Raw genomic sequence first — 25,686 nt, forward strand, 5'->3', positions numbered from 1 at the left:
TTTGGAACTAGTTCAAACCGATTTCCGCTGACATATATTTTTCTTTTGTTAGGAAGAGGAAGCAAATGAGAAGGAAGAGTCTAAGGACACTACTGAATATGCTGGAATTCCGAAAGAATTTCTTTATTGTCATATCTGTGAAAAGCATGTTTGGAATGGAGTGGTAATTCCTTTTGTTTCTGTTTTTTTTTTTGCGGGCAATTGGGAGTCATTACTGTTTTGTCCCTTTTGTTTCCCATTATTAAAACACATTGAATCGAAATACCGGGAGGGGTGAAATAATCTATTACTACTGTTAACAACTCACTGGATCACCTAGCCACGCGAGGCCAACATAGCTGTGCACGCTCCTCCTAGGCCTCAATCTATTCAAAGCTTCACTCTACCCCCTCCCAAGGAGTTCCAGTTTCCATTCAATCCATTTTTATGGCCTCTTACCAACCTGTAGCTCTTATAAAGTGGTATAGAACTATGTTTTTCTAACAGCCTGTAGTTTGATATATGAACAGGCAAGCTGGTACCCAAAACTGTCCATTGACAATCCCTCTGGAAAAAATCTATCAAATCCTTCGTCTTCCGAAGTGCCCACGTTTCAGAACCAAACTTGACAACTGTCATCACTCTAGCTTCCAAAATCCTAGTCTTGATTCGCAGACATATCTTCCTATTCTTCCAATTGTTTCTCAAATGCGTAAAAACACCCTGGACCATGGACATTCTACTTTTTACATATTCACTCCATCCACCATCTTTACTAATAATACTACCCACGTAAGTGAAGCTATTCATTTGTTCGATCTTCTTATTGCACAAAATCCCCTCCTCACCTTCGTTTGTTCCTAGTCTAAGCGACTTAATCTGCTTAACATTAATTGTCAAACCAATTTTTGCGTCATGAGATTTCAGAACCTCCTAAAATTCATTCATTTTTTAAAATTTTATCTATTAAAATGATCAGATAAATTATAATACATATAAAAAATATAAAAAATAAGAATACATAATATACAATATAAAAAATATCCTATAAATTAGGATAGAACACAAGTCTACTTAGACTCCTGATTCAATACCAAACAAACTACTAACCTCATTTCCGCCTTTACCACAGCGATATTGTTCTCGTACATAGCAATAACCGCTTTGATGTATTTATCTGGTATGCCATGCAAGGGAAGGACTGCTTTTGGAATGCTTTGTTTGTTTATTTTTCACATTTAGGATTATATACTTATTCGAATTCTACGGAAGACAAATTCAGGGATTATATACGTATTCAAATAATTGAAGATAAGTCTGCTGAAGATACTTAATCAGTTTAGAGTTATTGAAAGGCTATTCGAGTAGTCTCCCAGTTTCAGTGGCCATACTGGCGCGCGGACGACGACCTGCTTTCCGTTTATCCCTAGACGGTTGGCCAAAAAGGACAATTTGTCATGTTTTATCCGCAGAACATGCCCAGGTTATCTAAATATTTCTCTTATTATAGCTACAGAAAGCGGGATTAAACCACACTTCGTTAGTGTTTGAAATACCGTCAGCTAGTCGGGTAACCAAAAACATTCCGTAGGCAATTTCTTCAGAAAACATCTAGCAAATCTTCCTCCGTTTCTTTCGGAGTGCCCATGCTTCAGAGCCATATTTAACCACTGTCATCACTGTAGCTTCCAATATCCTAATCTTGGTTCGCAGTCTTATCTTCCGATTATGTTTTCAGTAAAACTAAAAAGTCAGGTTCAGAAGGGATGCTTAGATAACCCTTTAAAGCTAGACTCTGACAGTAATTAAGTTTCATTTCCAGGCGTGTCATTTAGGGTGGATGGGGTAGGCGCAGGAATTATCTCCCTCCCCCTTTTTTAAAGAATACATTTTTGGTATTTTTATTTCAAAAGAGAGATCCAGCTACCCAGGTATATGAACTCTTTGACCAGTTCTAGGCTCTTATTCTTACTATGTAGAACATACAGTGAGCTTGTGATGGACAAGCTCTTTGATTGATGAAAATTGATGGTTTAGTCGAAATTTTCAGCTTTTCCTATAATTGCGTCAAGTAGCTTTTGTACACTCTGTTTAGAATCTTCTAACAAGACTGCGTCATCTGCGAAATTTAAATCAGAGAGTTGCTTACTTTATCATCTCTAAGTCTAAAACTACCATCATACTAAGTAATTTGCTTCCTACATAAAGCACGATAATTCGTCTATCTTATCGTCTCTCACTCTTATCATCTTTTTTTATAAAGGGGCGTCATTAATATTTTCCTAAATTCACTAGGTACTTTCCTTTTTCAAAAGCCATGTTCAAAATCTTCAGTAATTTGTCTTTAACTTCGCAACCACTCTCTTTCAAAAACTCATTTACCACGCTATCAGCAACTGAGGCCTTGTTATTTTATAATCCTTTTAGTACTGTCCCTAACTCTTTTTCGGAATTCAAGAATAGTCACAAACTTTTTCATTTTTTTTATTCATTTCCTATAACTTTCTCGTTCTAACATATTCTTCAAATATTCTGGCCATTTCTCTTTCATTTAACATAATAGATAGTTCTCAGATTTTATTCTGTTTTTAGTAGACAAGCTAAAATTATCCTCGATTGTCAATTATGTCTTTTTTGCAGTCGTTTTTACGCCATATCCGGGGTAATAAGCATTTGAGCCTAGTTCGTCGATTAGAAGATGTTTACGAAGCAACTGTCAAAAGTCTTCGCCTCATTTCACAGGTCAGCTTTTTTATGTGTTTTTTAATAGGTTAAATAATTGGTGCGCGCATCTAGTCTTTTTTTTATTGGGGGGGGGGGGGGTATAGTTATTAAAGATTGTTTTAATTATAGTTTTAATGTGATTTGGAACAAGACGAATATTTTGAATTCAAAACGAAAAAAAATCGACCCAAATTAACAGCAGATGCAACGATATCTAATTGATTGGATTCTCAGCTTAGATTATTTTGCTGTCTTAAGCTAAAATTACACAAACACATTTTTCCGTATCCTGAATAAACCAGGTTCAGACTCAGCGTTACCATCCCATTGAAATAAAACTCGCTATGTTATTCGTAAAGATCTATTTTCAGAGTACAATAAGTACTATTAACCAGCATACAGAGTAGCTTTTTCACGTGATTTGCTTCGCGTGATATGCGCATTATCGAAATGATGTTTCAATCTTTTCGTTGCATTATATTGTCTAATGAATTTTTTGTTGGTTAGAAAAATTTTTCTAATCTTCATGGTCCATGAATTTATTTCTTCTCTCCTTTTAGTTGAAGGACCAAGTGCTATTTCAGAGCACTTTATGCTTTGGCAAAAGCGAAATTAATTATCATATTAAAAGTAGGCCACAAGGGCGTTAAGGTGATCGCCTCCACAGGTTTGTCTAACCCCAGCTCCCTCCCTCCACTCCTTAAAGTTGCATTGTGGCCTGTCTTTGTTGTCTCCTCGTCGTTGCTAACTTGTTGCCTGTCGTTAAGTTTGGACAAACTGGTGAAATGATCCCCTGTCGTATAAACATGGCATTATCGTTCTCGTTGAAATCCCCCCCCCAGAAAATTTCCTGGAAAATTCTCCTACTTTCATTTGAAAAAGGACTTGTTTTCATTTAATTTCTGACCGTTTTTCAAAATCATGCCCGAAATCCCCCTCCATTGAAATTTTATCCTGCCTCCTTTTTCCTTGCCTCCTCGTCCACCTATTATGGTGGTCCAAATATGGTGGTTTCGAATTTTAGATATAAATTAGTAAAGAGTGTGTATATTATTATTTATAACCCGCTTACAATGGAAAAATCGTGGAGCAATAAAGAAAAGAAAGAAAGAAAAAATTCACTACAAAAATCACAAATAAATAACTAAACGAAAATATCAAACAGCACTAAACAACCGGATGAGGCGATGATGAGGGCCCAGCCTTAAGCACGCATCAGAAGTAATTACATGTTGATGATGGTGCAATAAGAGATATTTTCTCTTATTGGCTTTACTAAAAAGAAAAATATTAAAAAAACATTTAACGTATTCAACCCCTTTCACTTTCTAATGGTGCAGAATATGTTAATTTTTAACCTTTTATTTTTTACTTGGACCGTATTCTCCTGTTAAGGCAGCAATATACTATATCCATTTGTCTCTACAACCCACTGGCCTGTTGTTAAGTTGCATTGTGACCTGTCTTTGTTGCCTCCTTGCCTCCTCGTCATTACCAACTTGTTGCCTGTCGTTAAGTTTGGAAAAGCTGGTGAAATTACCCCTGTTGTATAAATCTGGCATGTTATCCGACCAGTCATGGAATATTTAAAAACCGAACAGGATCTGTAGTGTGAATTGTAATGATGTAACAACAGCATAAAGGCTCCTATGAATATAAAACAAAAAAGAAAAATGGTCAGCTAGGATTTTCTCTACTTGGAAAAAAAGAAGGCCAAACTACCTTATTTACAGACTGACAGAATTATCTTTTGGTCCATTGATTCATAGCTGACAATTATTGTAATCAATAAAATTTTGGACGCTATTTTTCATATTATCAAAAAAACTAAGAAAGCAGACAATATAAAAGGAAATAGAAATTGAGACACATGACTTTTGACTCCTTAACTTTTAAATATATTTATAAATTATCTGTTATATCAACATGACATTCTCAAACAAAAATTATTATCACTTTAATTTCAACAAACGTGAAATAATTTCGTAGTGCGAACAGCATGTGAAATATGGGTAGGGTTGAAAGATACTGCTCTATTTCGAATGGAGTCGGGAAAGTAACCTTATCCTTGTAGGCTATCTAAAACCGTTTCAGCCGTCTTTTCTTGTCAAGTTGCCAGGTTGAATAATTCATGCCATTGTTTACTTTTAACACATTTGACTTACTAGCTGTGAAGCCTATTGGAAGACAGCAATAAAAAACGAAAAAGAGACGCAGTGTATGATGGGCAGGGTTTAAATATACCATTCTACTTTGAAATAGAGTCGGGGGAAAAAGTAACCTTAAGCTTATAGGCATCTAAAACCGTTTCAGCCGTTTTTTCTTGCCAAGTTGCCAAGTTAAATGAATAGAAACTTATTTACTTTTTTGTGAGATATAGCTGTGAGAGATAGCTGTATGAAAACCCCCTAAAACGTGATGAATCTAAATACAGCATTTGTCTACTTGACACATTTCTTCTTCCAGGATTGATTCTCTAAATTTACTAGGATTATATTCTACAGGTGGAGTAAATACGCTTTTGCAGTTCCAATCTATTGCCTTTTCGAACTGTTTTCTTCTCTCAACTAAAATTGTTTTATATGCTCCGAAATACTTTTCGTCTTTTAAATGTATGAACTCAAAAATTTGCGTTGAACCTAAACTTGGCTGGAAATAAGTCATGTAAAAAAGTACATCTTGCACATCGCCTTGAATATTTGAAGCAGCTCTAGACCTACATTTCTTCGTGGAAAGTGTGGAATCCATCCACACACATCCTTGAACATTTCTTGCCAAGATATCATCACTGTAACTCTAACCATACCTCACTCTCTCACACACACGCACTCTGCCTCTCTGTTTTAGGGACACGATGAAATGGACATCTGCGGATGTGCAAAATTCTTAATCAGAAAGTGTTTTTCAAGGTGAAGTTATGGCGCTAAATTATATCGAAATCTATTAGTCTACACTCTAAAGGGCTTTGTTTTTCTATACGTCTACTTGCTTAGCATTCCTAAATGAATAGGCCACTTGGGATGAAACCTGGCACATGTGAATTTCAAAGGCAAAAATAATCAGGGGGCTGTAAAAGGAGGGGGCAATTTTGAGCATTTTGCACTCGAATCCTTATTTTATACAGAGACCATTTACAGATTCATTTGCGTAATATTTCAGATGTCTTCTTTACATGTAGTAGATCTGTATATTCATCCCAGATGGGATCATTTTCTTGATTTTGATGATTTTACGTTGGGAAGTGGCAGGAGAAGTGGGTTAGGGGGAGAGGCACCTCAGAATCTTTAAATTGGCCATCTCATTATCTTTCCTGTGGCATTTTAGTTTTTCAGGGCCACCGTGTTGTTTTTGCGGCAGGAAACGATGGGAAGTGATAGGAGATGGTCAAAGGGGATTGGGTGGTTCGTATTGGAGTGACCTCGAAGTCGGTCGACGAAGTCAATCGTTGGTTGTTTAAGAGGCAGATTGAAGTGAGCCATGGTTTAAGGAGGAGATGGGTTTCAAATCAGGATTTTAAGCAGCTTGTGGTTTGCGGATTGGGGGGCCTCGATTTGGTTGGGGAGCAACGCTACAGCTGTCATAGCTGTTTTTTCTTTATATTTCTCTATTTAGTGGTATTCCTAACGGAAAGGATTTCCCAATATTCGTATAAGTTGAATTCTTTTGTATTATTATTGAGGAAATCCTCCTTCCCTTTTCTTTGGACATTCAAAAAGGGATTGTATTTTGCCATTAGTATATTGATGGTTTGATATACTATATAGTTGTTCTTTTTTACAGTCCTTACGGTACTAAACTGACCATGAGGGCGTGGCATGAGTCTCGTTAGTAAGTTTGCCATTTTTTTGTGAACCTATTTAGGAGAATTGGTGGAAAGATGCCTTTTCGGCGAACAATATTTCAAATATCCAGGGTTAAGAGAAATAGAATACTAAAATACATTATCAACATATATAAATATATATATATATATATATATATATATATATATATATATATATCTATATATATATATAGAGCCATTTTTTTGTGAACCTATTTAGGAGAATTGGTGGAAAGATGCCTTTTCGGCGAACAATATTTCAAATATCCAGGGTTAAGAGAAATAGAATACTAAAATACATTATCAACATATATAATATATATATATATATATATATATATATATATATATATATATATATATATATATATATATATATATATATATATATATATATATATATATATATATATATATATATATATATATATATATATATATAGACCCTGGCGCCTCCCCGATGAGGGAAGACCGGCGGCGGCGGGATCAAAAACAGCGTGCCGCCGCCGCGACGCCAGTAAGATGTCGGCGGCGCGCCGCCGGCTCGATCAATTTTGACCGCAAACATTAATGTTTTGATAAGTCTTTCTCAAATCACAGCTTAAATTTACAACAGATTCGAGCCTATTCATGAGTTCAAAACTTCACAAGTCGCTGGCTGGAAACTGGGCTTCTTCGTTATTCATCAAGAGAAGTAGAAATCTGGTAGAAACGAAATGGCTGTGGCGTTTCAGAACCCTTGTATAATAGTTGAAGTATCTATTAGTTATGTATTCTTAACATAAATAATTATCAAAATTAGTATTGTTTTTTCATTGAGCATTGCTGTGTACAAAACTTCAAATACTGTACCACAAAATTCGTCAGTTATCTGGGTAAAAACTTTGAATTTAAGTTTGAACTTAGAAGCTTAATTTTTTCACCTTTGCCTATATCTGTTTTGTCACCTTTAGAACAGTTAAAATGGGTAATTTTGATATTGATTTTTTTTTTTTTTTGCTCTTTTGGATTCATAAAAAGCCTTCCTTGTATTAGAAACTGGTTTTTAATAACAATTTGAAAAAAATACATTTTAAAGTTTTTTTGGCTTCTTTATAGAACGTATGTTATGTAGGCTAAGGCTGAACTGCTGCTTTTTTTATTGCTTTTGGCTGCTTTTTTGGATATTATTAATTTTTTCTTTCGGGGATTCATTCCAGATTATGAACTCATAAATACCTAATATAAGCTAAATTATAAACTGCATCTAAAAGGAGTAAATTTATCAAATTGAAAAATACATGATGAACACTTCACATGAGAACACTTCAATTACAATGAACAAAAAAACAATTAATGGTTTATTCGGTATGAAGAAAAATTAAGTGCCAGCTATTTTCTTAGGTAAAAAATAAAAAAGCTCATCCGTTTTAATGTAATTAAATGAAATAACATGCAGACTGAAGTAGCTCCAGGAAGATGTTGAGATTTACTTCCTAGTTCGTCACTTTTAATCCAAGCAAAATGTTAGGAGACTTAGTATCAGTTATTGAGTTTAAGCTTTGATTTCCAAATGCTAACAAAAATTACCAAATTTAAGAAAGTCGCAACTACAAGTCACCTGTGGTCAAAATACTCAAAGACTCCTCCTTGATCCCCACCCAGGCTCAAAGCTTCTTTTATGGTCATATCCATGGAAATCTCCAAAGAGTTTCTTTTTAAAATAGCTTTCAAGCGTAGTTAGGGGTATTTAGCCTTTTTTGCTTTTCTTCAAAGCTTTGAAAAAAGTGTTATAATATTCCAAATGTTATATTTGTCTAGATTTTTGGTAATCATTTGTGGGGTGATCGAATTTTTTAAACCACTGTAGATACGTAAGAACGTTGCAACATCTAGTACCCTGAGGTCATAAGACTGTCAAAGACTCCTCCTTGAACCTCTCAAATTGAAAGCTTTTATTGTGACTTGGCCTTTTAATGTAACTTGGGCACTGGACCAAGGGCGCCATTGTCACTCGAGCGCAATATTAGGTGGGGATGTCGATATCACTTTCGTCACACCAATTCGTTTTATTGTAAATCGGCCTGGTACTTATGAGTGAATGTTTTCAAAGTAAACTCGTTTCATCAATAAGAAGAAAAAAACGGGTCGGACGTATGTGTCTCTTCCCCTTTGGACGATAAAACCATACAAGTGCTGTATCAAGTACAAATCACGAAAATTTTGTTAATTTTTGTCAACTTTTCAACTTTTTGGCATCCCTGCTTTAAGTAAAAGAAAATCAAGGTACTATCACTTAAATATAATAACTCCCTATGCCCCCCTCTGGATACCATCTTGGTAGGATACCGTCTCTGCTTTAAATTAAAAAAAATATAATTAACTTATTGGCATCCCTGCTTTAAAAAAAATCGAAGCATTATCATTAAATATGATATCTCCCTACCCCCCCCCCCTGGATACCACCTTGATAGGATGCCGTCTCTGCTTTAAATTAAAAAAATAACTTACTTAATAATTAACTAGGTCACTATATGGTTCAAACAAACACGCAAAATAACGTTACTATTTTTACAAAGAAAAATAAGTCAAAGTTGTTACCTAGGGAAGTGAAAAAGACCTGTCGAAAAAGGGGAAAGAAAAAACAAATTAAAAAAGAAATATAAAACAGTTAAACTTTTATTCACGACACTCTATTCCTTTTTTCATTGTTTTTTTTTGCTCAAAATTTTACACTGTGTCACATTTTCTTTAGGTATAATACATCTTTTTCCGAAATATTTTATTCCTATCGGCACGATTGTGTTAGATTGAGTCTGTAGCAAAAAAAAGTTAACTGTCTCAATCTAAGAACTCAGATCAATTTTATCCTCTCCAAAAATAATGATCTGACCAAGTCCGTTGGACCAAGTCCGGTAATTCTAGCTATGTAAAAGGTATTTTCATAGCCATTATATAATATAAAATCTATTAGAAACAAAAAAAAACACAATCGGGCATAGGACCTGAACTCTCGAAATTATCTGCTGGCAAAGATAATTTCTTAAACCACATTGGCCTGACATCACATAAAGAAAGAAAAACGAGCAAAAATGGGGTTTTTATAGGCCAAATGAGTTAGTTACACAGTCAGTTACACAAATGAGTTAAACAGCTTAGTGTTCCTTGAAAAAAAAATTGAGGGTATGAGTAAAGGGGTACAAAGACAACAACAAAAATGTCGAAATTATTCAGATATAACTAAAACTATTGGAAAAATGAGTCATAGATTCGCTGTGGAATTCAATAAGATCCAAAGAATCTTATTAAAAGGGAGCACACACAAAAGCCAAATTAGGCCAAAAGCCTATGAGAATTTGCAAAATACCCAAGACAATGAAAAAGTCCTAATGGAGGGCCCTGGGTCTATCAAAATATTTCAATGGTTTCCCAGGAAATTTGATATCATTTTCTTCTGTCTCCACTTTAAATGAAAAAAGTAATTATCTTTTTGGCATCCCTGCTTTCAATAAAAAAAAATGAGGTACTATTATTTAAAAATGATAGCCCCCTATCCCCCCCATAATAGCCAATAATTTACTATTGTTTTATGAATCATATTTTTGGGGTAACTTCCGTTTCAATCTTTAATTCCCCAACATTGTACATAGCTCAGTCTACAGCTAAATTTTGTCAAAATAGCTGGGTTTTTTTGGGGGGGGGGGGTATAAAAATTTTAGAAAGAAGATTTTATTTTATTTAATCTATAAGGCGTTCAACAATTGAGTATAAAACATTAAGAAATTCTTATCTAAAAACAGCAAAGGGAAAAAAAATTCTGCAAACTTACAATTCAGCTTTAGAAACAACCTGTCGGCTATAAATTTCAAAATCCAACTGAAGACTGAAGCTGTATATTGGTGAATGCGTTCTATAATTTTATTCAACTTGAAAATAAAATTTTTGACTACGAATGATGTAAGAAATAGCAATTGGGAAACTACATTCGAAATGATTTAATCTGATTTCATAAAGACGATATTTTTTTTTTGTCAACATATGAAGAACTGCGTATATTGCAACTGTATCTGTCTTGTTTTTATGCTAAGTAACAAAAGAGACGAAAATTAAGGAACCAGATAACAGTGAATATTTATTGTATTCAAATTAATATTTGGCAGGGAAAGTCACTGGTGATGAATCGCTGTGGGTGGCACCGTGATTGCGTGATTTGTGGGGATTCGGGGAACCAAATTTTTTTTCGGGTTAACGCATAGATTTCCGAGGAAATATCCGAAAATTCGGGGATAGTGCAAGCCCTGCTTGATTTCTAATCAGGAAAATCGAAATATTAAACCACACGAGAAAGAAAAGCTCCGACTTTGCGGTTGACGCAATAAAGAATTGCCGCAAAATTAATTTAAAGTCAGCCGAACGCCGCCGGTGGCGGTGTGCCTGTGGCGTGCCAGCGGCGTAGCGACACTTTGGTTGCGGTCAACCGGGCCTCTCGTTGGCGGCGTTCGGTCGATCTGCTGGCGCGGCACCAGGGTCTATATATATTATCATGTAATACATGTGATAGTTCGGTACTTTTTGAATTTAGTTCAGTTTGTGGTTAGACTATTTGCCAGCAAATTTTCGGGATTTGGGAAAATATAGACACTAATCAGGAGGGATTAGAACATTGAGATTGATAGTAACATATACAAAAGCATTTGAAAGATTATCGAACAAAGCGTGGTAATTTCAGCTAGTTAGGTTATAATAACTTCTAAATTAGCTATTATGCTAAGAAAACTGATATTTTTTCCCTGAAAATTTGTTTAAATTCGGAATAGTGTATTTATAATCGTGTTCCATGTAGATATTTTGTAAATATGGATACAATTTTCAGTTATAGAAATATAGTTTATTATACAAAAATATAGCTTTAACATTCATTGTAACATCAATTTCATATCGGTTTCCATTCTTTCGTCATATTTCATGAAATCAGATTAGCTGCAATCTCTTCGTTCTTTAAATACAATTGTTATCCACATAATTTCATTTTTTCAAAATAACATAGATTATATTCTAATGATTCCTGTATCATCACTGTTACCATTATGATATCATCATTCCATGACATTTTACAACGTCATTTGTCACTGCGTTTACGTCATTTTACGACGTCATAGTCTTTCTGTCACGTTTTATAAATAATATAAAGTATGTTTGATCGATCCTTTTTAGTTATTGCAATTTCTTCGTCACATCTTGTGATCATCTGAGTGTAGTCTGAATTCAGCTGAAAAATCATCTGAATTAAGTCTAATGCACATCACTTTAGCAAAAATTTTTAATGGAATGGAGCAATCGTAGAATCGGTTCTTTTCTTTGGATGTGACGTACCTAAAGTAACAAACGCTATTTCGTTAGTTACGCTATTTGGCCCCATACGATCTTTATTCTTTAATTCTTCGATCTTTATTTATTTCTTCCCCATTCGATATTGGCCATTATTTGGTAACAAATGACAAATAACAAATAACTGCTTTTTGCCAAAAATTAAATCCATACTGAGTATGCCCGTGTTGTTTTGCCATTGTGAGTAACTTAATGCATCACAATGGGTAGTAAATATTTGCACTTTAATATATAATAAATATTGTTAAACGCTGATATAGAACCAAATATATGAATATATTTATTGTACATTGATGAGTTCAGGGGACTGGTTGGAAATGTATTTTGAGGGTGGTACTCTTTTACCCATATTCATGCTTAACTTTTTAAGGGCATACTCGTTGCCATCTTGGTCTGTCAAAGCTCCACCCCACTTTTTGGGGATTTGAGTTTCTTCAAGAGTTTCAAATTCCTGTTGCCATTGGGTTTTATCGCTGCCAATGATTCGGATTTTTTGCACCGTCAATTCGGAAAGGAATGGTTTAACAAAGTTGTATAACACGCTGAATAAGGCTGGTGTATTAAAAATGACCAATTTGCCCAAAATCTCGGGATAGTTGGCTTCATACATTTGTGCCAAGTCTTTGCCGAAATTCAGTGAAAGCCAGGATGTGAGGTCTGCCACTTTCCAGTTAGCCAAGTCAACGAATATATTCAGGCGATTGATGTTGTTCTTGTTCTTCTTGGAATTTTGTCCAATAATTCTCATGGTTCTTTCTAAAATCCACGCACAATAGTTGAGCATTTCTTTATGGGGTACAGATTTCAAAACGCCTCGTATATCCATATTGCCGAGCATTAGTATCCACGTTGGGTTTTTATCAATGTCTTCGCCAAGAAATCCCAAAGGGATATGAGACCTGGCGACCGAAGTGGGTATCCATGTGTCTGTAAGCTTATCGGCCCCAAACTTTTGTCTCCACTGTGTATGGGCTTTTAACATGTCAAAAGCTTTGTCGATGTCAAAGTTTCGGGCAATTAACCATCGGACAATATACGCTTGATTTCTGTATGGCAGTTTCAAGTCCTCTACTTCTTTGGAAAACTGAAAAAGAATGGTATTTGTATTTCATATGTAGTAAAGGGGTGGGGGGTGGGATCAAGATTCAGTGATACTTAAGGAAGACATAGTAGAAAGGGTATAGAACCACTGATCCGAATGAAACTGTAATGTATAATTTTTATTCTTCAACCCTTGAGACAACAAGAGCTGGGAAGGGAAGGTGAATATTACCCAATACAATACACTAAAATACAATCACCAAAATTACCAAATACAATTTCCAAAATATCGCTAGCTGTCAATATAGGAAATTTCAATGTCACAATTTGCAAATTTTTCTCATACAAGGTAAATAGGCTGTGATAATTAAAAGTGCGACATATGCCATTTTGGTTTAAAATGAGTTATGTATGCTTCTTGGGTAAACTCAGCACCAGGAATCGAAGGGTGCAATCACAATTGTTCTATCTTGTACCGTTACGAAGATAAGAAAAAAGAAGAAATATATGCCCGTTTTGCAGAAGAGGATTATCTTATGGAGCTATAATGGCATTTGTCTTTTTTTTTCCTCTCCCGAGAAGTTAAAAAAATAGCTTTAATTATCACAGCCGTAATGACTTATATGTACTTTTTTTATTCTTTATAATAAAGCCAAAGAATGTTTATGTTGTATCCTGTGTTAAGCCCACTCCAGGTTGTCATTCTATTTAAGGTATTTCCCTGATTTAATTTGCTTTTTTTTTGCTTTTTTTTCTATCTACTTCTTGTCTTTTCCTCTTTCTCTCTTTTTTCCTTTATTCCTTCATCAGATAAGTTTCTTTTACACGAAAGGAAGTATTTTCTTGGCGAAGATTTTAAATTTGTAAAACATTGACACTCAGAGAAGGAAATATGAGAGGCCATGCCGTCAATAAGCATGGCGACTAGTTTTTGACCTCAATATCAAGTACTTTTGCCAAAACAGTATGAAAAAAAAATTCACATTATATTCTCAAATTTAAACCTTTGCGGATTAAGGATGACATATTGCTAAAGATTGTTCTTTTCGGCCGTCCATCGAGGGCCAAACAAAAAAACAGGTCACTATCAGGTCACTAAAAACAGGTAACAGAGAACCTCGGTGAGATCCCAATATGCACAGTTAAATATTATCCCTGTGTCAGGTCTTGGAAAATTTTACCATGGGTTATTTATGTTTAAATATTTTTCTAATTTGGTTCCCAAGTGTTTTTCAAATTTTTAAAATTTATTTATTTCTGGTGATGATGTACACAATTATCCTACTCGTCATGCTAGAGATATACGGACACCTCAAGTAACTAGTACTAGATCGCTATTTTCAATACGTCATGTGGGGCCAGTTGTATGGAATAATTTGCCTGTTTCTTTAAAAAGTTCAACGAATCTATGTGAATTTCGTTGGGCCCTTAAAACCCTCTGTGTCCATAGATATGAATTAGTTTAAAGGGTAGTATAGCTGAGTCACTCTCAGGTTAGCCCGGAACCCGTTTTTCCCGTTTTTTCTATATATATTTATTTTTTTTGTTTTGTTTATTTATTATTTATGGGATGGCGGGGGGAAGTTTTGGAGTATGTGAAGTATTGATTTTTGTTATTGCGACCAGGAGCCGAGTGAGTGTAAGATTTTCATTTTTTCTTCTTTTTTTTCTTTTTCTTTCTTTCCTTCTTTTTCTCTTTTTTTTAGTATGTTATTATAAGTGTTAATTTTAAGAGGGTTAATACTTCCTAACAAGCGTTAGCTTATGGAAGGTCGATTTTTTTTGTGTTGTGTTGTTTTTTGGAATAAACCCTGATCTTATCTTATCTTATCGGATGGAGTGGAGAAAGGGAGTAAGAAGGACTTGAAGGAAATGGGAACTTTTTGGGATAGCGTGTCGAGGGAATATTTGAATAGTTTGGGATGGGGGGTTAGCGTGCATAGCGTGTTTGCCTCAGGGCTTTTGGTACTGCATTGAGTTCTTAGTAGTAGTGTCAATGTAAGCCTTAATATTACAAAATTTTTAGAAATTTATTTCTTTGAATTGTTAATTTTTTTTTCGTGTTTAAAAGTTTTATTGCACTAAATTTCATCATTCATATTTGGTGCTTAAAAGTATATATTAAAAAAATGTAAAGAAAAGTGAGATGTTTTTGGGCCTTGCATGATAGTACGGATTGAATCAAAATGAGCAGAATTTGGTACAATTGTAACAGCTTCTGACCAATCAATTAGGGGGTCACAAACTCACAACTAACTTCTGTCAAAACTTCCAACTAACCAACTCTTGGGAAACATTCAGGGAATTATTAAAAAGTATAAGTGATATAATGATAATATCGTTGTTATCATCCATATCATCGTATCGTTATCATTATCATTATTTAAAAAAATTAGTCACAACTTAGTTTCTTAACTTAGATAACTTAGTTTCATTTAAGAAAAAGTTAAAGAATTTTTTTGTTGAAAAAGGAGGATAATTTTTGGAGATTGGGGGGAGGAAGGGGGAGGATGGTTAGAGTGTGACAATGTAAATGGTTTTCTTGACTTTTTTTTCTCCTTACTTTCTTTTTTTTTGAAAAAATAAGAATTGATTAATAATTATTATTGTTTTTATTTATTTTTTATTAAAGGGCGGTTAGAAGATACAGCCACCAACAGGATTTTTTTAATCTTAATGTGGTTGTCTAGTTATTCTGATGTTTGTTGAATGTTTTTTTGGTAAAATAAAAGTGTCTATGTCTATGTCTACAAATTTGTGAAGGTTTATTGATCATAAATTGATTCTCGTCATGACTACCTCTGTTTTTTCTTTCTTTTTTTAATACTTGGAAAAATCCATGTAACATTACTGGTGGAATAAAAATCCAAATTTTAGTTGGAAAGCCGTCTTGGGGTTTAAAAACCTTGGATCGCTGAACTAGGTTTATTCAACTCTTTGATAATCTAATAATTACTCCTTTGTAATACAGGAAGCAAATACAGGATGCCATTATTATGGTCAAAAGTAATCATAATGGTATCATTTAACATTTTTAAACAAGCGAGATCATTGACCATTGTTACAACAAGTGACGCAATGAACATTATTAGTACATACCCTTCTCGAACGCAAGGTTTCCCAAAAACTTTATATACTAATAGAGATATCATAGCCGCAAAAGCTGGATGCTTGTGACACAACTCTCTATGTTACTAGATTGCGGAAACCAAAGACAACGATGCTAACAAGATTTGAAATTCGAATCTGCCTCAGAATGAAAAATTATCGAAGTCCTCTAGCCTTTCTAATGAAAAGACCTGTGTGGAAATATTAATTGTATACTATCTTTTATTTAAAGGTTTAGTGACGATAGCCTACGCATTTCATGTCGATATAACATTTGACTCAAGATTAAAATATTACATCAAAAATGGTTTAGCCTGGAATTATTTGAATTTTTGAAAAATGAGGAAATGTTTGTGTTAAACCTTAAATCGGTTTTCAAGGGAACAGAGACATGTTTTATTTTTCAAAACCTCATTTATGTTCGGATGAAAAGGACATCCTGATTTTAATAATGACTGAATATTGGCTGAAATGATATTTACTGTCTCTCTAGAGCACTTCCATTTAAAGACTGTATACCTTGGTGTTGTTATGGAGTTTGAAAAAAGACTTGGTATTTTTTTTATTTAAATAAGTCATTATTCAAATTCCATGCAAATGTCAAATTGCAAACTATGCCGTCTTTAAACGAAATTTGTTCCCCTTCTTCCATCACGTAATGATGAAAGGAATTTGATCATACAAATGAATGGGTGGTAGGATGGTGTAGGGTGAAATTCGACTGTTGGTTAGATGGGTAAGTGAAAGTTGGACCCTTGCAACTGTCGACAAATATGTTCAAAGACAAGATGCTTCAAGTTCTTGAGATGTTTATTTGATAAGTTTGATGCCTGTCCTTTTCAGGGGTTGCTTATGGTTAAATTGTAAAAGTTTTTTCTGGGTTATATTTTAGGAGGGAAACTAAGGAATAATTAATGGACATAAATACGTGGCGCATGTACGTGGCTTGGCAGGCAAATATATACTATGGAAGCGCTTAGATTTTTGTATTAGTAGTTATTACTACTAACAACTCACCGCAGCTTCCCTCTTTACACCCTTCCAAGAGTTTCCTATTGTCTTTAAATCCTTTCTTAGAATCTCTTTCCACCCAGTTCGAGGACAACAAGCTTTTTGTTTAAACCTAGATGGATGGCCGAAAAAAAGAGAGAAAAACTGGATATATATGTTATTTAAAAGCAACTGAAACACATGGATTTAAAATGTAGGGAATCATGAAAAGCTTATCAATAAGATCCTTACTTTATAATATGCATATTATTAATATTATATTATAAAAAATATTGGTACTTGTTAGTTATCCGGAACCCACTCAAGAAGTTTGCTGAATGTTACAATCTGTTAAAACCGATTTCATAGCCACAAAGAAAAATAACGGGCGCCCGAATGCATTGGACTTGTATAATTTGGGCTATATATTTGCAGATTAAGGGGTTAGGTCAGGTTAGGTTACTTTATCCTATCACACACCCCTAGTGCGCAAATGTATAACCGAAATTATATTATTATATAAACTGAAGTATTATATTTCCATCATATATACCTAACTTCACTTCTTGGATGTATTCCGTATAGGTACTTATCTGTTATAGCTACAACACTCAAGAAGTGAAGTTAGGTTAATCCTAATGAAATGTACCTAAGTAGGATGAAAATATAATACTTTAGAAACAACTTTGGGCTATATATTTGCACATTCGGGGGGGGGGGGTAAAGTATTGCGAGTATGCATGCAAAACTGCGTTAGCTGCAATTATTCTGCATATTATGAAGTAAAAATTGTTTTATAACTTTACGCTGTCCAAATACTTTACCCCCCCCACCCTAATGTGCAAATATACAGCCCAAGTTATATATTTCTCTCACGCTAAGCTAAAAGAAAACAGAAAGAAACCGGTTCTGTCTGACCAAAAACTTGAGTGTTGCAGCTATGACAGATGAGTACCCAACCAACTGTTAAGACCCTCCCCTTCCTGTTGGCCCTGGAAATGCCGGAAAATATAACTTGTGAGTTATTTACGGTCATATATGCTCAAAACATGAGTGTTGCGTGTTAGTCAAAAAATGACTCACTCGCAACACAGATCACTTTCCATGTATTTTCAAACTCCAATTGTTCAAAACTTTGTTACAGAAACTGTTTGATGATTTCAGACGATCGAGAAGTTCTCGGTCAGTCCATGAGCACTGACTTTTTTCCCCTCGAGTAAGAGTTTGTGTGGCCAGGGAGGGGGAGAGAAGGTCTTTGTGTCTCTTGAACTATCAGCGTTTCTTTAAATTCCCTTGTAGTTTCTTATATTTTCTGTGGAAGTTTATAATTTTTGGTTGATTTTTTTTCGAAGTTTTCTCACTCAAAATAAATTTTAATATTAAAAAAAAGAAAAAGGGGTACTTAAGTATTAAACGTACTCTTTTATGTACTGCTAAAGAAGTCAAGTTTGGTTCATGCTAATGAAATAAAATAGGATGACTATATAATAGTTTATAAACAAATTTGGGCTATATATTTGCAGATTAGGGGGCGGGGTAAAGCATACCATATATTAAATACGTAACCTAAGCTAGGTAACTTCCTCTCCCCCCCTAAAAAAACAAAAAAAATAACAGTTTAAACATCGTAAACGTAATGAAAACTACTCTTTGCATTCCAATTCTTAATAGCGGTCTCGAAATAACCTGTCTGGCGGGTATCTGTCCCGGTATCTGTAGCATCTCCAGTTTGACATTCCATATACAGTATATAAAAGAGTACGTTTAATACTTAAGTACCGAAAAAGCAAATTAAAATTGGTACTTCCGCATTATCAGGGCCTCTCTAAAAAGTCAAGTTTGGTTAATGCTAATGAAATAAAATAAAATAGGATGAAAATATAATAGTATAGAAAAAAAATTTGGGCCATATATTTGCACATTAGGGGGAGCGGTAAAGCATTGTACATATTAAATAAGTAACCTAACCTAGGTACCTCCCCCCCCCCTAAAATCCAAAAAGCCACTGTTAAATATCGTATACGCAATGAAAACCTTATTATCATTGCCGGCTCTACAACAGACAAGTCGTCACAAAACGGGTTTTATCATTTCCAATCTATAGTGTTCAAGCCGAGAGGCCCTGATAATGCAAAAGTACCTTAAAATTAATATAAACCAAGTGAGAGAAAGATGTTGCAATAAGACGATGAACCAACAGGCTGCACTGACTGTTATTTTTACATTGTTTCCCCCTCCCATTATGAGTCATCCTCTGCCATAGGCTCAGGCTCCAGAAGGGCCATGACCCCTCATGGGTGAAATCTGTAACTGCCTCATCCCCTCCCTTACCATGAAACCTGGATTAGTTGCTCAAGACATGTTTTTATCTTGGCTCCGCGGTTGCCTTCCTGGAGAAATTGAAACTCCTCGCTTGTCCTCGACCTATTTTACCTCTGGTCCTGCATTCCGATATACTTGAAGCCACAAGTGTTTAGTTCCTTGGGAGGTATCATACATTAGCGTTAGCTCATTACCTTTTTCAGTATGTCTTTTTGATCATCCGTTAATTGCTGAAGGTCTTCCATGCTTTCAGATTCACTCTACTCAATTGACTGCGGATATTCTATTCATAAACAGAACTGTTGGCAGGGTATCTTCTTTTCTTTGTTGACAAACCCGTTTTTACACCGTCAATTGTATAACAAGTGAAATTGCTTGATTGCATTCCAGTTTTGCATACCTGTTTTGAAACGGATTATAATTTTATCTCAGCTCGTTGATAGTTTCATTGGCCTTCAAAAGTACTAATGCTACGAAAAACTCTAAAATAAGCCACTAAATCACTTACAAAGCCAGAAATCTCGACAAGTGATGACGACTAAGCAACTTGGGGTTGCAAAACCCAAACTTCTACTTTTACATAAAACTGCAATTCTGAGTAAATATTTTGGTACTTGTCTGATATAGTCCCGACCACTCAAGTTGTTCATCCATTGAGGCATTGTAGAACCGTTTTTTTTTTCGTTAGTTTCTTTAAGCTTGGCGTGAGACAAGACAAAGAGAAGTGACAGAATAGATTGAAAATATATAATTTTGGCTATATTTTTGCGCATTATGGGGGAGGGAGTAGGGGTAAAGTATTTGGACAGTGTGAAGTTAGAAAACAATTCTTACTTCATAATATACAGAACAATTGTGCCTAACACATTACCCCTATCCCCCTCCCTAATGTGCAAATATACAGCCCAAATTTGTTTCTAAAGTATTATGTTTTATCATACTTGGACATACCTAATTAGGATTGTGTGTCAGAGAAACAGGTTCTACTTCGAGATGAAGAATATTAGGTCGGGGGTATATCATACAAGTACCGTATTTCGATTAGAATCACGAAAAAGAGTTGAGCGTTGATTTTTGTTTCTTTTCGATTCTGACTCCAAAGTTTAATTCATTAAGAAGCTTGAGAATCCCCCTTCAAATGAGAAGGATAGTCATCTTTCTTGTTTTGTGTCGATTTTCTTCCTAACATACATTAGTTTCAATTATTACAGTATATGACCTTTTTGTAGCGGATGCTGGACCACAGACTTCTTATGACCTCGAACAACTTTCCTGAATATACATGTAGACTTTTGCATCGTCAGGATTAATGCGAGTTATTTTCATTAATGTGATAGGGTATCAGCTGGGATGCCCTATCGCAATTTATTGTATACAGCTGGGTTACGAGGTTGTATTGAAAAGTTCCTGAAATGTGCTTGTTTTTGCTTTTCTATATGACCTTTTCCGACTACATTAGAGAAACCATAAATCGTAACATAGTGGAACGTTTGACCTTGTGGTATGAAGCCTGTTTGTTTAAATATGGTTTCGTATTCCTCCATAGACATCTGTGGGGGTCTGAAAATTTGTTTTCCTTTTATTTGCTTGAGTATGAAGAATTATCTTAAGTATCAATTATCTTCTAAAGGATATTCAATGTTTGACGTTGAAGATTTTTTTTCGGTCAATTTGTATGTTAGTTATTCTTTTTAAAGACAATCCATGCGACCATTGAGATGTAGCCCACTTTCCAAAATAATGGGCACTTCTTTAAAAGTGTGCATACGCGTGGTAGAGTGTGGACCACTCGATGGCTATAGATTCTAAAATTCAGTTGAATATGGTACTTTCCCGTTATATGGGCACTTCGGCTATAGACAGTCGAATGAATGCAGTGATGGAGACTCGTAAAGCGGGTAATTGTTATCTAAATTGATCGAAGAGCGGGGTTTCTCATTGAATTTACAATATTTAAAATGTTGTTTTTTGGGGTTTAGGGGGAGAAAAAGTTACCTAGGTTAGGTTACGTATTTAATATATGCAATGCTTTACCCCCCACCCCACCCCTAATGTGCAAATATAGAGCCCAAATTTGTTTATAAACTATTATATATACATCCTATTTTATTTTATTTCATTAGCCTTAAAAAAACTTGACTTTTTAGAAGTGCCCATATAATGGGAAAGTTCTGAATATTTTGACGCTAAAATCTCAAACAATATCAAAAGAAAAGTGGATTTGACAATATTGTACTTACTTGTACTAGCAGCAGGACGTTTTCCCCTCCACATGGCATCTAAAATTCAGATGTTTTATGGGAACCATTTGACAATATTGGCTTCTGAAAGACACAAAAAAGCTGAATTTTATGAATGATTTCATAAATTTTTCTTGATTTCAGTGCCACGCCTGTATTTAAAAAGCGGAAAACTAAAATTGCAAGAAATTAGTTTAAACATTTCAAGTGACACTTTCAACAAGTGACTATTATATACACACAGGCTGCGAACAGCAACGGAAAACAAACTCCTGTGTAACAAAGGCCAAACAGTTTCTATAAGTACACTTCTTGGCCCTCAAATCCTAGTTCGCCCCTCTATCTTTGTCACCTTCCATGAATGTGTTAAACTAAGTTTATTTTTTTGGCGTCTTGGGCTATGTAGTTAAAACTTCGAGCATAGATGCCTCAATTCTCTCCCTTAAGGGTTGGGCACATGTAGCTTATTTCGGGAACTGATTTCCAAATCAGCGCCAAAAGAAATCGGCGTAGATTTGAACTTGAAAATTTTTTTAGTTTTCGGTGCCGATTTACAAAATCAGCGCCGATTTTCATCATGATCATCACAAAAAAAGGGATACAAATAATTAGTCAGCCAGAGATGTCTGTGGTGAAAGACACCGCTACTGAGCTGAGAACTAAGCTGAGATCAATCATGCAACTATTAATAAACTCCTGTTGACTATTTGTGTCCATGATTTTTTGTTTTGAAAATCTCGCGCAATAAATTTTTCTTTCAACAAATTTTTCTTACCATATCGTTTGCCCACTGATGCTGAAATCGGTTCCCGAAATCAGCTACGTGTGCCAAACCCTTTATGGCTGAAAATCTTTGCCTCAAATATTTTTGAGCTGTAAACACATACAGTTCTCTTCTATGACTATGGTTCATTTATCTTGACAATCGGAAATCTAAAAAAATAAAAGGAACATTGCTTTGCAACGGAGCAAAGCAAAATTAATCGATTGTAGTAGAAGCAGATAGATTCGCAGTGCTTTTTGTTAATATGTAATGGTGTATCCAGGATTCTTGTTCGGGGGATACAGTAAAACTATGAAACGCATCAAAAATGTGTTTATTTGTATTTTTGTTACAGGGTGTACCCAGGATTCTTGTTCGGCGGGGGGGGGGAATAAACAAAACTGAACGAAACCCAGCAAAAATTTGTTTATATGTATTTTTGTTCCTTTTTTTAAAGTCGGGCAAACATTTCAGGGGTGGGGATTCAAACCAGTTAGACCCCCCCCCCCTGGACACGCCCTCGCCGGCATGTCATGATTTACTCCATTTACTTGTTCTGAACCCCACACTCTCCACTTTGATCAGTTTCTCTCAAACTCCTTAATTAGCCTTCACAACCGTTCCTATGCAAGCCGAAAGATATTTGCAGAATTTGATTTCTTTCTTTGCACAGGATTTAGTGTGGCAAGGGAAGTTGTTTATTTATTTGTATCTGGGTTATTTTTGTTTTTGTTTTGTATTTTCTTATCTTATCTGTTTTAATGTTATTTTTGGGTGCAGGAAACAAATATTGTGTAAGCCACAATATTCTTTTGGCTAATGTTTGGCTAGCACTAAATCCTAGCATTTACCACAAATGAATGGCAAAGATCCAAAAAACGAAAGTAAATATTTCCATCTCTGGCTTTTGTCAATCAAATCTGCAAATACAGACATTTACACAAGCTGTGTTCACAAATTTTTGCGTCTGCTAGTGCGTCTTGCGGCGAGCTAATCTAAATGAGTGGCGAGCGGATAGGTATACCTGGCCACTCTCGTCTATGTTTGCACGAAGTGGTTGTGTAGCCTTTGTCAATATTTTTTATTATTTTTTTTTTTGTGGAATTCTTTTAGTGGCAATTTAGTCACTAATGCCTATTGACAATGAATACAGAATTTTTTTCGGTGTTTTTGTTCTGTAACATTTTGATTTGAGATTTCATATCGCTCCATACATCTGTGATTTTTTCAGATGTGTTTTCGAAATATTATGTGCCCAAATTAAACTAGATATATGTTGTTTGAGTAGAGTAGCGTGATTTGTTGGAGAAATATCTGGTTGGCTCTACCGACAGAAGTTGTAAAAGCAGTATTTCAGTTATTTTTTTATTTATAAGTAAAAAAAACTTAGACAAAACGCAGTTTTGTCTTAAGTCTAGCGTCAATTCTGATATTCTACCGGGTGTAAAATTGTAGTTTTGTTTCAGCAATAAGCTAAAGCATTGATGAACTGAACCTGGCGTCAACTAATCTATACATCTAGGCTAAACTCTTATAGAGCTTTAAGGTGTGTTTAAGATGTTAAGATGTTTAAGTATCAGCTCGATCAATCTGGCTTGTTGATCTAGTCCCGACGCAGAGCTTTATCCATCTGCTTTGATATTATCTAGATTGTGTTTGAGCATCTTATCCTAGTTATTCGTTTAAGTCAACTTCCCCGAACGTAATCCGGAAAAGATAACAATAAATACTTATCCGGCAACGTGTCAACTGATACGCTATTGGCAACTTGGCGATTAACAACATTAATCATATGTACTGCACGGTAGACAGAAACTCCTAAAGGTGTGCTATATTTCACAATTACTGTCCCTTTTTGTTCTCTGCATATAATTTCACATATTTTATTTTTTGAAAAGATTGAATTTTTGTTTATATATGGCGTCATTTATACTCAGTTATCCTGCGTTTTCCAGGGTTAGCACGTGTAAGTTATCCGACCGACAACTAATCCAGACCGTTTCAAGTAGTAATCCCACTATCGTCTGACATGATTTACGTCTCATGAAACGCTAAGATAAGTAATCGGGTCTGTTAGATAAGTAATCTTGGAATGGTCGAACGCACTATTAAGGTTCGGGTCGATGAACATTGCGAAGCTGGGCCTGACAAAGATCTTACGCAGAAACTTCACCCTTATCCAACTTTTTCGAAAAATTATTTGAGGTAAAGCTAGCAGTAGGCGATGCTACTTCAACTTTTCCACAAATATCCCTACAGTTGGGTAAAAACAAATTTCTAGACTTAACGGTTGTATACATTGGTGCCCATAAGCTGAATTTTTTTTTTTTGGGGGGGGGGGGGCTTAACTGGTCGAATCGGCACTTCCAATGCTGTATAATAGAAATCTCAAAACAAAATTATAAAATATAAGGCAGCATCATTCATCCAGGGGGTGGCTGGAGCCCCCCTCTGCCCCCTATTTGGGCGCCCATGATTGTATAACCACTATCACGCCCGTACCTTGTCTCTGTAGAATTGAACCCTGAATATGATTTTATTTAAATTTCAGCTGGACGAATATCGCAGAATTGGAATGGAAGGCTCCAAGGGTGTATTTAAAAAGAAGAACCGTCGTCCCTGGAAAGTAACATGTGACATGTGCGACGTTAGCTTTTTTGGTAGCATTTATGCCCATCGTGCAAATCATGCTCATCAAACGCTGAAAAATTTCCTTCATTCGTCATGTGGCATTTGTAAGGAGAATTTCCGTATGAAAATTAATCACGATCATCATCGATTGACTGCTGGACATATCAAGGTACGGTAACAACTTAGACTGAAATACATTATTTCAGTATGAAACCAAAATATGTTTATTGATTTTGAGTTACCAATATCCTGTTAATGGTAAAACCGATTAATCGGAATCAGAAAAAGCATTTTTAAAATTGTTTACAAACCCCGATCTTCTTACTGTAATCTTACTGTAAAGTGTCCGATGAAATAGAATTTCCTGTGGCTGTATTCCTATATTCTCATAACGAAATTAGTGGAACATCGACTAAATAACAGTACTAAGATGAATTTATGATGCTTCTCTCTAGCTCCCTCTCTCTTTCTCTCTGTCTCGTTACCCCCCCCCCTCTCTCTCTCTCTCTTTCTCTCTCTCTCTCTCTCTCTCTCTCTCTCTCTCTCTCCTCTTCTCTCCTCTTCTCTATGTTATAAGCCTTTTCGTCTAGAATCAATACGATTTCTAAACAAAGTTTTTATTTGTGAGTTCGACACCTCATTCGATAAGCTTACATTAACTCAGATCTGTCAATATAACCAACCACGTCCGAGAACCC

At 35.2% G+C, this 25,686-nt stretch overlaps 2 protein-coding genes across 2 annotated transcripts in view; one reads left to right on the forward strand and one right to left on the reverse strand.

Moving 5' to 3' along the window:
* The window catches only part of LOC148941294 (uncharacterized), a 75,588-nt gene that overhangs the window by 35,890 nt on the left and 14,012 nt on the right, over nucleotides 1-25,686 (forward strand). The window contains exons 5-7 of the mRNA XM_089103970.1: nucleotides 53-163; nucleotides 2,620-2,721; nucleotides 24,909-25,157. Of these exons, the coding sequence (XP_088960096.1) occupies nucleotides 53-163; nucleotides 2,620-2,721; nucleotides 24,909-25,157 (462 nt within the window). The remainder of the gene's footprint in view (nucleotides 1-52; nucleotides 164-2,619; nucleotides 2,722-24,908; nucleotides 25,158-25,686) is intronic.
* Nucleotides 11,365-19,675, reverse strand: LOC148941295 (SEC14-like protein 4). The gene is made up of 2 exons (XM_089104676.1): nucleotides 19,549-19,675; nucleotides 11,365-12,977 (listed from the first exon to the last, which is right to left on the reverse strand). The coding sequence occupies exons 1-2, from the start codon at nucleotides 19,597-19,599 to the stop codon at nucleotides 12,174-12,176; spliced, it is 855 nt and encodes a 284-aa protein (XP_088960802.1). The 5' UTR covers nucleotides 19,600-19,675; the 3' UTR covers nucleotides 11,365-12,173.

This window comes from Artemia sp. Qi Xiang Cuo, chromosome 18 (genome assembly GCF_049724085.1).
Source record: "Artemia sp. Qi Xiang Cuo chromosome 18, ASM4972408v1, whole genome shotgun sequence".
NCBI classification, from domain to species: Eukaryota; Metazoa; Arthropoda; class Branchiopoda; order Anostraca; family Artemiidae; genus Artemia; species Artemia sp. Qi Xiang Cuo.